Raw genomic sequence first — 14540 nt, forward strand, 5'->3', positions numbered from 1 at the left:
AAAGAAATTTGTCCTAAACCACATCTAAATGCTTAGGATTTTTTTATTTTAAATGATGAGTACTCCATCCCCTCCGAACTCCCCTTCCACCAGCAACTCAGATACCCAGTCGTGATGCATAGTGAGGAGGCCTTCAGTCCTCATCAACTGTGTCTACAAAAGGAACATTTGCCTAGGTGAAGGTCTTCTAGCTTCCATCAGCCAATCTATTCTGATATGCTGCTTTGTTTCAGTAGAGGTATAAGTTGCCACCATCTCTCAGAGGCAGCCACTAGTGGGTTCTTAAGAAGCAATAGTTTTTACTGTCCTTGAAGTGACAAGCTCAGCTTCCAGAATCATATCTTGTCCTATTTGTCTGCTATCTTGAGATCAGAGCGCTTCAAGGACAACATAATGCCTCTTGAGCTGGCAATGTAATTAGTGTTGCCATCTGTCCTGAAAATTGTATGACCGTCCTGCTGTGCAAGCATTGGGCTTGCAATCCTTTTATAAACAGGCTGCTCCAATAAATGATTTCCTAGCACAGTCTAAAAACAAGACAAGGAAACTATCCTCAACACATCTCTGTACATCTAAAATCCTGACCTGTAAGAGGAAGACGAAAAATATACAGTTCTCCCATACTCAGTTTTTTGAACTTGTGAAAATACTTGCCTGGTAGCATGTAGTGTTAAAATAACAGAGGAGTTTTAACTGTTTTTAAGTGCAAATTTCATCAATTTTAAGAGTGGAATCATTACTAAATCCTCTATAAATACTAAAAGGGGGCTGCAAACAATAACAGTTGCAGAACTTCCTGAAACCAAAAAAACCTAGTTTTAGCTTGATAAATATGTTTTTGATCTGTATGTATTCTGCTCTCGTATTGTATTAGTGTCCCAGATTCTTGTGTCTTTGGACACATTTTCCCAACTCCCACTAAAGTCAAAGGCACAATAATAATGTCACTTCTGTTACAGCACAGAAGTAACTCTAAGAACAACAGAGAATCCTGTGGCACCTTATAGACTAACAGACGTTTTGGAGCGTGAGCTTTCATGGGTGAATACCCACTTCGTCAGACCTGCGTCTGACGAAGTGTGTATTCACCCACGAAAGCTCACGCTCCAAAATGTCTGTTAGTCTATAAGGTGCCACAGGATTCTCTGCTGCTTTTACAGATCCAGACTAACACGGCTACCCCTCTGATACTCTAAGAACAACGTGAGTGCTGAATACACTACACAGGAAAACAAAGAGCACTAGATTCCTAGTTGTGTCCTCACCAGAATTTCATCTGATAGTGTCCCTTCAAACTTTCCTTGTAACCTCCCTGGAAATACAAATTTTCAGTGTACTTTTAGCCAACATTCACCACATACCTAGTGCAGTCATTAAAAAGATCTTTGCAAGGATTCTGCTCCAGTCTTGTTTTACATTCATTCACTGTATCCTGAGGTATTTCCGGTAAGTGGGCTGCAGACTTTACATGATACAAACCAAAAACAATAATAAAAACAATTAGTAATCTAACAAAGATAAAGAATCATAAAAATGTAGGGCTGTAAGAGACCCTCAAGAGGTCAACTAGTCCATCCACCTGCACCCAGGCAGGATCAAGTACATATAGTATATGAGAGGTCTTTGTCTAACCTGTTCTTAAAAACCTTCATTAATGGGGATTCCACAATCTCCTTTGGTAACCTAGTCCAGTAGGTAATTAACTTTTATAATGAGAGTTTTTCCTGATATCTAACCTAATATCTCCTTTGCTTCATATTAAGCCCATTACTTCTTGGCCTATCTCCAGTGGACCTGGAGAACAATGGATCACCGTCCTCTTTATAACAGGCCTTACAATACTTGAAGGCTTATCAGGTTCCCCTCCGCCCCCCATCAGTCTTCTTTCCTTAAGACTAAAACATGCCCAGTTTTTTTAACCTTTCCTCATAAAGCAACAGAAATGACATTATTAAAAACAGGCCTATCTCCAATTTGTCCACAGCTTTCCTAGTTTGGGACCCAAAACTGGACAAAGTACTCCAGCGAAGGTCTCACCAGTGCTGAGGACAGCCAGGATAGTTATTACCGCCCATGTCTTACATATGACACTCCTGTGCTATTGTTTGTTTGTTTTTCTTTTTCTTCTCCCCTCCTCCCCCCAGCTGCATCACATTGTTGGCTCATATTTTATTTGTAATACACTATACTCCCCAGATCTTTTTCAGTAGTACTACAGTAAAAGCTGTTTAATCTGGCATGTTGAGGAAATGGTGCCGGTAAGTGAAAAATGCCAGTTAACAAAAAGAGGGAGGGTGTTTGGGTGTGGGAGGGGGTGCAGGGCTGGAGCACCCCCATTCTTCGCAGTTCATCCCAACTGAGTGACTTCAGTTGACTCCCCTTGGAATCCAGTCACACCGGTTTAGAGAACTTTCTGGTTGGTGAAGTGTCAGATAAAACAGCTTTTACTGTATTACCTAGCCAATTATTCCCCATTTTCTATCTGTGCATTTGATTTTTGTTTCCTAAGGCTATGTCTCTATTGACAACAGTGTATAGAGTACATACACTGCATGCCCTTGAGCACAGGTACAAATAGCAGTGTAGAAAGTGAGGCACTGCTTAGATGATTTGAGTACAGACATGATGCCAGAGCAGTATGGTCTTTCAACCAGTTTTGAGCCCACCTTATAGTTATTTCATCCAGACCTCATTTCCCCAGTTTGCTTATGAGTATATCATGTTGGACTGTGTCAAAGGCCTTACTAAAAATCAATATATATGTCAGGTTTGTTTGGCATGATTTGTTCTTGACAAATTCATGTATTAATCATTTTGTAGGCAATTTGTTCAATCCCTGAAAAGATAGTAGAAGTTAAGTTGACTGGCCCATAATTCCCCAAGTTCTCTTGTTTTCCCTTTTAAAGATATGTGCTTTGTTTGTCTTTCTCCAGTCCTCCAGCCCTCACCCATCCTCCACACCTTCTCAAAGATCATTGCTAACAGTTACAAGACCACTGCAATTTGAAGGTTTCAATAACTCAGACATAGGTTAGGGGTTTGTTATATAAGTGGATGGGTAGGGTTCTGTGGCCTGCTTTGTGCAGGAGGTCAGACTAGATGATCATATTGGTCCCTTCTGACCTATGAGTCTATGAGTCAATTGGTTTCCAAAGTACCCTAGAGTGAACTTCATCATGCCCTGCCAACTTGACTACATCTAAATATTCTTTAACTTTATCTTTCCCTAATCTGGCTGGGTTTCTTCCCCTTTGATGTTAATATTGTGTTATGCATCTGATCACAATTAACCTTTTAGTGAACACTGAAGCAAAACAGGCATTAAACACCTCAGTCTTCTTGATAAGCAGAGGACCTACATTTTCCTTCATCTCTCTACTACTCCTAATGTATTTAAAGAACCTCTTCTTATTGGCCTTTTATGTCCCTTGCCAGGAGCAACTCATTTTGTGCCTTAGTTTTTCTGAATTTTGTCTCTTCATGCTTGTGCTATTTTTTCTATACTCCTTAGCAGTTCGGCCATATTTCTACTTTTGTAGGATCGTTTTTTACTTTCAGGTCATTAAAGAGCTCCTGAAGCAGCCATATTGGCTTCTAACTATTCTTCCTATCTTTTCTTTGCATTGGGATAGATTGTAGTTCTTCCTTTAATATTCTCTCTGAGAAACTGCCAGCTTTCCTGATCTACTTTATCCCTTAGATTTTCTTCCCATTGGACCTTATCTACCAGTGCTCTGAGTTTGTTAAAGTATGTTTTCTGAAGTCCATTGTGCTTATTCTGCTGTTCTCACTCCTTCCTCTCCTTAGAGTTCATTAAATCTATCATTTCATGATCATTTTCAACAAAATTTGCCTTTCACCTTCAGATTCGCAACCAATTATGCTCTCTTCATCAGAGGAAGTTTTCTAACTGGTTTAAAAAACAAATAACTTCAGCTAAACACATTTTAAAACCAGTTAGCTGTTTCCCTCAGCTGTTAAATAAGCTTCCAGAGAAAATGAGACTAATCCAGAGCTGAGCATTTTTAGGACACCTGCAAAATCCGTATCTTCCTCAAGATAAAGCTTCCTCAACATAACCAGAACAACTGGAGAGGAGAGGGAGAAAAGATGATGGAAGTTATATCCCTGGCAGAACTTCTGACAGACAGAATAGGGAGAAGAACAAAGACTCCTTGAATTCTACCAGGGACATCTCTAGGCAGATCTAATTTACCAGGCCAGTAAACAGATATTAATAAACTTAGTAGGAGCTGTGGGTGCCCAGCATCTTCTGAAAAATCAGCTCCTGTGTTTCTCAAGCTGGGCAGCCAAAAGCTGGGCAGCCTGAAACACTTTTGAAAATTTACACCTAATTTCTCAAGTCCACACAACATGTCAGCTGCAAAGCCAGATCTAGAACTCAAGAGTTCCTTACATTCCAATGATTCTCATGTCTCTAAACCACACAACTTTAAAGTAATATGCTAAAACAGCAATTTAGCTACTTCTTGACATTTAGATGTCAATAGGTTTTAGTCCAATCTCACAAAATTCCGCTTGCCCAGAACTAGTAATTAAAAAAAAAAAATTACCATAGAGAAAAGTTAAATGTCATAGTGCTCATGAAAAAATAATGATAGAGAGCAGTCAAGCTTTGTGCTTGAGTTAATGAAGTTTCACAATAATCTTGAAAGGAAGGGCTTGTCCACATTCCAGAATGACTTGCAAAATTTTATTAGAGTTTCTCATTTTGAGAGCAATTTACTTCTTAATATTTTGAAAACTAAAACATCATCTGAAATTGTTGCCATTTTGAGCTCTAATTTGGTCAGCTCTTACAATGCAGTTTGACAAAATATTTTGCAACAGGATATACTTACCCCGTTAGCGAAGTATGTGTCTAAAACTTTCAGACCACAATCTTTACGCTTTTCATCTGAAGACACTTCATATTTGGCCTACGGAAAAGGAATGAAAATTAAATTAGATCCATTGTTACCTCATATTGCAATAGTAACTGTGATGCCATGTGATTTCTATCACAAATACTGGGAGGCATCTCACCTATGGATTATAAACTGTTTTCATCTATGGCATTCAAGAATTTAGAGATTTTTTAGGATGCATACTGAAACAGATAATTATCCACATCATCTTAAAAAAAAAAAAGGAAATATGCCAAAACTGTACCTCTAAGACATATTGAAACTGGAGATTTGATCTGCAAAATTCCAGAAGCTATGCCTTAGAAGTATGCATAATTACACTGAAATTATATTTCACATAATAGGAAGCCTTACACAGCAGGATGATGTGCATAATCTTAGGCTGGTTAGTCTGACATCACTCCTAGGCAAAATAATGGAAAAGCTGATATGAGATTCAATTAAGAGACTTAAAGGATGGGACTATAATCAACACCAGTCAACACTCTTTTATGGATAATAGGTTTTCAACCTGATTCCACTTTTTGAGATTACAAATTTGGTTGATAAAAGCTAATTGCACACAGATAGACTATGTAAGGGATTTGACTTAGTACTGCACAACAACATTCTGACTGAAAATTAGCACTATACAATATCAACTAAGCACATGTTAAATGGAATAAAAACTGGCCAAGTGATGGATCTAAAAAGGTAGTCGTCAACCTCATTGAATGGAGGTGTTTCTAGTGAGATTCTGCAAGATTGGTCCTAGGCCCAACATTTTTTATCGGCAATCAAGAAGCAAACATAAGAATCACTGCCAATAAAATGTGTGGTTGACACAAAAATTGGCGGATTCGTAAGTATTAGTTAGGACAAGGCAATCATACAGAGTAATCAGGATTGCATGGTAAACTAGGTCCATTCAAACAAATGTAAGATCACACACATAGGAACAAACAAAAAAAATGTAGGACAAAACTACAGAATGGTTGACTCTATTCTGGAAAACAATAACTCTGATTACGGGTCACAATGGACAAGCAACTGAACATGAGCTCCCAGAGCGATGCTGTGGCAAAAAGAGCTAAGGCAATCCTTGGATGTATAAACAGGAGAATAATGAGTACTTATAGAGAGGTGACTTTACCTCTGTATGCTGCACTGAGGACACAGATACTGGAATAATGCATGCAGGTCTGGTGTCCCTATTTTTAAAAGGATGGGGAAAAATTGGAGAGAGTGCAGAAAAGAGCCACAAAATTGATTCAAGGGCTAGAAAAAATGTCTTACACATTGAGAGATTTAAGTTCCCAATCTTCTTAGTTTATCAAAAAGAAGATGAGTAGTGACTTCATTACAATACCTTCATGGGGAGAAATTATCAGGTAATCAAGGAGTCTTTAATCTAGCAGAGAAAAGCCTAACAAAAACCAGCAGCTGAAAATTGATGCCAGATACTGGGAACAATTTTATAAAAAATGAGTATAATTACTCATTGGAACCAACTACCAAGGAAACTTGTAGATTACCCTTCTTTTGATGTCTGCATATCTAGACTGGATATCTTTCTGGAAGGTATGCTTTAGTCAAACAAGTTACTAGAGTAACTTGGAGAAACGTAATGGCATGTGATACACAGAAGGTCAGACTAGAGGAGCTAATGGTCCTTTTGGACATTTAAACCCCTCCTCCCCCAAACTATGAATACAGAGCTTCATCAGTTCAAAGATAACTGTACAGTAGAAACATGACTGTTATCACTCCCATGTGAGACAAGAAGGTATTATCCCTACCGTATATACACACAGACTGCTCAAGATAAAAGTTAAAGAGACACACAAGAGGAATCTTGTTAAACTGACTCATGATAGAGAAACAAAGGTGAGTGAGGTAGTATCTTTTATTGGACCAACTTCTTGTCTCTCTCACCAACAAAAGTTGGCCAGTAAAAGATATTACCTGATCCACCTTGTCTCTTTAATATCTTGGGACTGATATGGCTACAACAATAGAGAATTCTGATTTCTGATACAGCACCCACTAAATAGTAGATCTTGAATTTAAAAACAAATTAATATCTAAATAAATGTCTTTGAAATAATTTTCTCCTCTCCTGTTGAAATTTATGAGGGTCTAATCAGCAAAAAAGAAACAGTGAATGAGTGAGGGAAACATCAAGACTACATATAAAATGCCATTAAAAGCACAAGGTAAAACATGGAAAGAGAAAAAATTGCTAACAATATAGTTACTGAAAGCTTAGGTGTTAATAACTACAGCAGGTACATTTTCAAACAAGTGTTATTTCATGTTCAGTGTTGAAATATCTAGGGGACTCATTTTCAGAAGTACTAATACCTATAACATCAAATGAAGTTAATGTATACAGGCACTACACTTCTCTGGAATGAATAAACATCAGGCTCTTCAGTGTTTCAAGTTGAGCACCCAAATATAAAGACAACCAAAATTAGAAGCTATTTTTGAAATTTTGGTTCTAAATGACTTACCTAAAGTCACAGTCAGCAGCACAGCTAGGACTGGAAATCCAGACTCCCTAGAATCCAGTCCCATGATCAACCTAGTAAATTATCCTCAAGACATAGCTTTTCTGCTTGAACATTTTGATCTTGATCACTTCAAAAAAATTCAACCATTAAACAATTAAGTCAGTACTTTTGCTATCATGAAATTAAGGTAATACCTATAGTGGAAATACAAATTCTGCAGCAATGATTGATCAACTGCAGCACACTGGGTGTCTTAACATTTTTATATTATGCCAAAGAAGTTAGTCACCTAATATAAACTTTTAGCCTTATGGTTTTATTTCCACTAATCAGGGACAGGCATTTCATCTAATTTAGAGGAAGTTAAAGAAGGCTTGCTTCAATGTAATCTAATTTCAAATATTCTGCATAACAAAAAAATTGAGAAGGAAGTTTGAGTCACTACCTCAAAGTGCAATTTCTTCACACTTTAGTAACCCCCACTCCGGATATTGGAATGGATTTATGGTAAGGTGAGGAGACTAAAACCTATTCAGTCATGTTCTCAACTCTTCCTTTTCTTCTAAAGCCATACAACTGCCATAGGTGCTGGAACTACGGATGTGGGTGGTGCTGCAGCACCCCCTGGCTTGAAGTGGTTTCAATTATATGCAGGGTTTACCGTTTGGTTCAATGGCTCTCAACATCTCCACTATAAAAACTGTCCCAGCACCCCTGCAACTGCCTGAAGATTTTTCAAACTATTATCCATCTTAAAACTAACAATACATAAACTATGTAGCATGGCTTAACTCTACCTTGAACCTGCCATTTCAGCCTCCCAACATATTTATGTTGTAGAAATCAAGTTGTCCCTAGGATAGCAACACAAAATACACTAAATTGCGAGATGCACTAGGCTCGTAGAGTTGTTTTTTTTACGGATCCTCCTTCCCTGACTCTATACTGTATTTCTGTGTCTCAAATATAGTTCCTGCCTGAATACGTGAAAAAATTTAAATCCTATGCTGAACTGCATATGCTGAAAAACTTTGAAACAGCTTGTGTTCTCAGAACTCTGTGTAATTATGATATGCCAAAGGAGAAAGTTTATAGAAAATTAGGTCATTATTTGACTACAAGAAAACTGGCTTGTCTACTTCACACCATTACTTTTGTCCGTTTTAAGAACTTGAGTTAGCTGGCTGAAGCTCAATCCAGAAAAGAAAGAGGGGATCCTGGTTGATTGAGGACCTATCTGGAAGAGATGGCAGATATTATAACTGACCTCTTTAACTAAGAGGGTATGCCAGCCCTTAGACTGTAAGATTGACAACTTGGGTTTATATTAGATCCTGGGATGCTTCTGGTTTTATCTGGCAACAGCAATTCTCAAGGATGCTTCCTCTCCAAAACTTTTCAACTTGGGGGGAAAAAATGCAAACTCTCTCCTCAGATCTGGGGCTCACAACAGCTATTTATGCCTTTGTGAGATCCAGACTAATTTAATAGGAACAATATATACAAAGCTATACAAATATACATTGAGGCCACTCAGAAGATTACAGCTAGTGCTGAAAATGGCTGGTGCTTAATTAGCAGCATGGGTCTCCCATGAAGGATGACATGCGTGGCAAAGATAACATTGCCTTAGTGTTAGTTTCTAGGAATTGGTTTTGTTCCTGTTGTCTTAGGTACATCTATACTACAAAGTTAGGTCAACATAAACTGTCTTGAATCGATGTGTCTACACTTAAAATTTGTCTCCCATCGATGTAAGTTCTCTATTACACAGACATAGTAACACCACCTCCCCATGAAGCACTGAGTCATGGTCAACCTATTGAGGTCAACACAGCCCAAATGCAGACACTGCATTACCTATGTCAACCCTAGCAATCCTCCAGCAGCTGTCCAACAATGCTCGACACTGACCACTCTAGTCACATTTGTGAACTCCACTGTGCAGGGGACACGGAGACTGAAAGTCCAACTCACTCTCTTTAAAAGCCTGCACATTTTTGAAATGCCCGTTCCTGATTGTCCATCTTGATTAACACAACTGGCAGTTCTCCATTGTTATGTGCAACAGCCTGTCTGACTATGCCAGCTACATGCTCCAGATGCACTCCAGCCTGAAGTAAACTGGAGATATTGGCTCTCGGCCTGTGGGGAGAAAAGGCAGTTGCAAGCACAGCTATGGACCAGATATAGAAATATGTACAACTATGAGCAGATTGCACATGGGATGTAGGAGAAGGGGTAAGACAGCAATCAGCAGCAGTGCCATGTGAATGCAAAGGAAGTATGGCAGGCATATCAGGAGGCCAACAATTGATCTGCTGCCAAGCTGCAGACCTGCCACATTTACAAAGAACTGCATGCCATACTTAGAGACCTCCTGCACCGCCCCGTACACCCCTCTGGATACCTCCGAGGAGTCTGAGGCACAAGCCCCTGGCGTGAACAGCAAGGAGGAGATAAAGGAGGAGGATGTGGGACATGTGACTGGGGGAGGGGGATGAGGGCCCAGCTATGCCTTGAGCCAAGGTCTGTTTGAGACTCCACCACAGTCCAGTCACTCCCAGCAGTTGAACATAGGTGAGCCCAATGCAAGGGAAGAAACCTCAGGAAAACGTGTAAATTTATTTCCCATTAGTGATGGTGCCCCCCAATTTAGCAGGAAACAGCTACTGATTTTTTGTTAATTTACTCATACTAGAAGAGGTAGAGTAGCAATCTACTTTTCACTCCCTCGTAGAATTAAGTAGAGGGGGCATAAACAGCAGTTTCTTTATGTACACAGGGATGGCCATTGAAGCCTCCTGAGATCTTGATGAAACTTTCATGGTGGTAAACTGCAATCCTCTCTCAAAGGTTTCTAGGGATGGCACCCTTCTTTCTTTCTCCTCAGTAGGACACTTTTCCACACTGGTTGGAGAACTTTGGCTTGCACCATTACAATAAGTAGGTAACAGCATACAGGCCCCAGGTGGCTCCAGGATGTCAGCAGCAGCTGTGTTCTCTGTGCCTTTGTTACCCTCAGGAGTGAGATATCAGCTAAAATTACCATTGACTGTGTAAAATGGTGCCAGTTTTCAGTGCCATTGCCCTGTACTCAGTTTCATGCAACTGAGCAATTCCCACCTCATTTCCCTCACCCGTGGCAGGCCATGCTCACCATGGCTGGCCCTATTAGTGGCACCATGCACATGCACTCCAAAGCAGAAGTGTCAATAAGCATGTCTTGTTTAAACCTTTAGGGGAACAAGGGAAGGGAGTTCTGAAACTTAACTTTTGTTTTCTGTAGCAACTATACTGCCAATGATACCTCTGCGTGCCACTGCAACCTTGAAGAGTTTCCCCTCCACACCTGTGGAACGCCTGAACCAGATAAGGAGAAGAAAGAAGAGGACTTGGGAAGACATAGTCGGTGAGATTCAGCAAGTCAGTGATGCATCAGATCATGACCAGAGAGCCCGGAGGATGAATACTGCAGACTGTATGGAGGATGAAAGAGTGGACAGGAGAAATCCCTAGGAGAACCAGCAGGAAAATGAGAGGGAGATGCACCAAGATATAATGGGCTTCTTTGGCTGAAAACACAGATGCTGCAGATTCTTGTGGATTTACAGGTTCAACAATCATGGGCTAGCATTCCTTTGCAGTCCATGGAGAACTCCGGTATAGCACCTCATTACACCCCACCTCAACCTCCCATGTGGGATCAGGGGCTACATTCCTACCCCTGCCACTACACTCAGGGGGACATTAAAGGCAACCACAGCTTTACATATATTGACCTGTGAGAGCCACAGGTAATGTATGTGTAGCTAAAATGGATATGAATGGTCCTTCCCTTTCTTTAACCTCAGTTCCATCATTTATTAAGGTTCTAAAGTATTTGCTTTTAACTTGCACAGAATTTATTTTGAAGTATTTACGTTACTCGATGAAACTCTATTGTTTGGGAAATAATTTATGTTTATTAGTTCCCAATACATGTTGCAGAATCCCTAGCAGTAGTGAACCCACCTACTTTCTTGCTACTGTACAACGTGACAACTCTAGGATCAGTGACAAAACCATGTAATAATCATAAATGTACACCAAATACCACAAAATTAATAGGTGCATTATCAGTGTCAAATTCTTAGATGTACTTCAAGCACCACACAATTCATAACGGGCCCCCAAACAGCAGGGCCACATACAGCACAGTACACCGTAACACATTACTACAGCTCGCTGATAGTGTTCTTTCAATGCCTCCCTGAGCCATATAGCTCTGTGTTGAGCTTGTATAATAGCCCTTGTGTGCCTATTCAAACTCAGCAGACAGCCACTCCACCTTAACCCCATGGCAACTTTCCTCCCTTTGCTTCAGACATTATATAGGACACAACTGGCAGCTATAACCATTGGGATATTTTTCTCAATCTGAGCCAACCTTGTGAGTAAGTAACACCAGCACCCCTTTCATCTACCAAAAGCATGTTTAACATTCTTCATCTGCTACGCCAGCAGTTGAATATTTCCTTGGTGCTGTTGAGGTGCTGGTATACAGCTTCGTGAGCCAGAGGGATAAGGGGTAGGCTGGGTCCCCCAGGATCACTACTGGCATTTCAATGGTATTGTCAATGGTAATCTATTGGTTGGCAAAGAAAGTCCATGCTTATAGCTTTCTGAACTCGCCTGTGTTCTTAAAGATACAAGCGTCATGCACTTTGCTTGACCAGCCAACTTTGATGTTAATGAAGCATCCCTAGTGATCCACCAGTGCTCATGTAACCACAGAAAAGTAGCCCTTTTGCTGATGTACTTGCTGGCAAGGTGGTCTGGTGCCAAAATAGGAATATGCTTCACGCAGTTTGGGAATCCCATTCCTGCAAATCCATCCAATACATCCCACACATTGCCAAGAATCACCATCCTACATAGCAAGAGATGATTAATGGCTCTGCAAACTTGCATCACAACGGTCCCCCCCCAGTGGATTTTCCAATTCCAAAATTACTTCCTACTGACCGATAGCAACCTGGCATTGCAAGTTTCCTCAGTGGAGAAGTAAACGGCAATAGCTCTGTCAGTGCAGCTCTCATTCTGGTGTTCCAGCTTTGGGGCAAACTCAATATACAGATCCAGGACTGTGGGCTTGCACATCCAAAAGTTCTGCAGCCACTGCTCATCATCCCAAACCTGCATTATGATACAGTCTCACCAGTCAGTACTCATTTCTCAGGCCCAGAAATGGCACTCCATCATTTACAGCTGCTCTGTGAATGCCTCCAACAATCTTGAATTGGTTCTTGCTATGTCCCACAGCAATCTGCCCTTCAGGAAATCATCATGTTCCCTCATCTCTTCTTGCAGCTCTGCAAATACCAGAGTATTGTGTGTCCTGTGTTTGGAATACTCATGGCAATAGTTCAGAGCTCTGCAGGCTCCATGTTTCTATCAGCGATGGTGGAGAATGACAAGTCCCACATGGGTTCGAGGGATTTTCAAAATAGGCTTGAAAATTATAAGATAGAGATGACATTACGTGGTGGAGAAATATGCATAATAGGAACTTGTCCCCACAGTTCCAGTCACTCCTATGTGACTCTTTTCTGCCCCACCGTGCATTGCCAAAACGTCCTGAAAGACATTGTGTTGGAGAACAGTGAACTGAACACTGGGCTATCTAGCCATGGTGCATTGCACTGTGCATCAACACAGTCATTTCTGGGGAGTACATGCAGTACCAATGCAAGAAGCTAAGTACACATGCGCATAAGCAACATACTAACTGTGGAAGCTTTATGTCAAGGTAACTTGGGTTGGCAAAAATTTGTAGTGTAGACATACCCTTAGGCCAGTGGTTCTTAACCTTTACTGCAGCCTGCACCCCTTTGGTTCTCAAAATATGTTCTCGCACCCCTTAAATCTAGATATATTTTTTGTTTGCATATTACACTGCTCTACAGCCAAAATGCTTCTGAAATAAATGTAGTCAAACTTTACTAATTCTGGGTCACTGAGAACGAAAATGATGCTTAAAATTGTTGATTGGCTCTAGTCTAGCTCTTGGGCTCCAGACTACAGCAGTGGAATCTCCTGGCAGGTGATGTGATGGTTTCCATGTGCCGTGGCATCAAAAGGACTTGTCCCATTCTATCTTCATTGGAAGGTTGATTTGTTAGCTGTGCAACAACCATTTACGATTGTGATGGCAGCCTCAACATTGTTCCGTCCGATGAGCGTGAGTGACTGTGTCGTGTGATGTCTAGTCGAAGTCCGGTTTTAAGCTTGTTTTGCTTTGCATTATGGCATGCTTTTGCCATCATTCAGTTGTCATGCAGTATATGAAGGAACTTGGACAACATGAAAACTTTGAGTGAGTGTTTATTGGGGCGGGGCTGCATAAACTATGACCAACAGGCAGTTGTGCAGCTTTGTGGCGATTGAGTTTGTTTGCTCTCTTGCTGGTTCTGCGTGTGAATACACAAAGTACTGCTGTTTTCTGCGCTGGGTTAATGGTCGATTGCTTAAGGATTTCCATTTACCATCTAAGAAAGTATTGGCCATCTCGACAGGTCATTTGGAGCGTGGTGAGGTAAAAGTGTTCAGGATCCACACTTGATGACTCAAGAAGATTTTGTTACCACCCTTACTTTCTATCAAGCCTGGGGTCTGATGCAGAATTTTGTCAACGGCATTAAAACAAACATCATGAGATTTCAAGTACCTCTGTGGAACAATTCTTTCCAAGGTTTAAGGTGAAGCTAGATAAGGACGGTGTTTTTGTTAGGTCCTCAGATCGGTAATTTCTTCGAGATGTGGCATTTGACATGCTGGAAAGACGGATGGAAAGGCTTTCCAGTTAGTGGCATCATTTTCTCTTCGGATTAACAACAAGGAACAAACTATAGGTTGTTGGTGGAAACTACTCAAGGGTATACAAAGCCTTGGATTTGCAAATGTCACTAAGATAACATTTTTTGATTCTCATTAGCTTTTTTCCACCTGAACTAGCTACGCGCCGCGTATATTGAGTGGCGGCGGAGAGCTGTGGGTGGGTACATTGCATCTCGCATATAGATATCTTACTTAGTGTTTCGGATCCCATCGTCGGTATATACGCTATGTCTGGCCT

At 40.6% G+C, this 14540-nt stretch overlaps 1 protein-coding gene across 2 annotated transcripts in view; it reads right to left on the bottom strand.

Moving 5' to 3' along the window:
• The window catches only part of GRK4 (G protein-coupled receptor kinase 4), a 118292-nt gene that overhangs the window by 63959 nt on the left and 39793 nt on the right, over positions 1-14540 (bottom strand). For both annotated transcript variants that reach the window (XM_032781020.2, XM_032781021.2), the window contains exons 4-5: positions 4863-4940; positions 1362-1462 (exon numbers count right to left, since the gene is read on the bottom strand). In XM_032781020.2, the coding sequence (XP_032636911.1) occupies positions 1362-1462; positions 4863-4940 (179 nt within the window). The remainder of the gene's footprint in view (positions 1-1361; positions 1463-4862; positions 4941-14540) is intronic.

Source organism: Chelonoidis abingdonii, chromosome 5 (assembly GCF_003597395.2).
Source record: "Chelonoidis abingdonii isolate Lonesome George chromosome 5, CheloAbing_2.0, whole genome shotgun sequence".
Taxonomy (NCBI): Eukaryota; Metazoa; Chordata; order Testudines; family Testudinidae; genus Chelonoidis; species Chelonoidis abingdonii.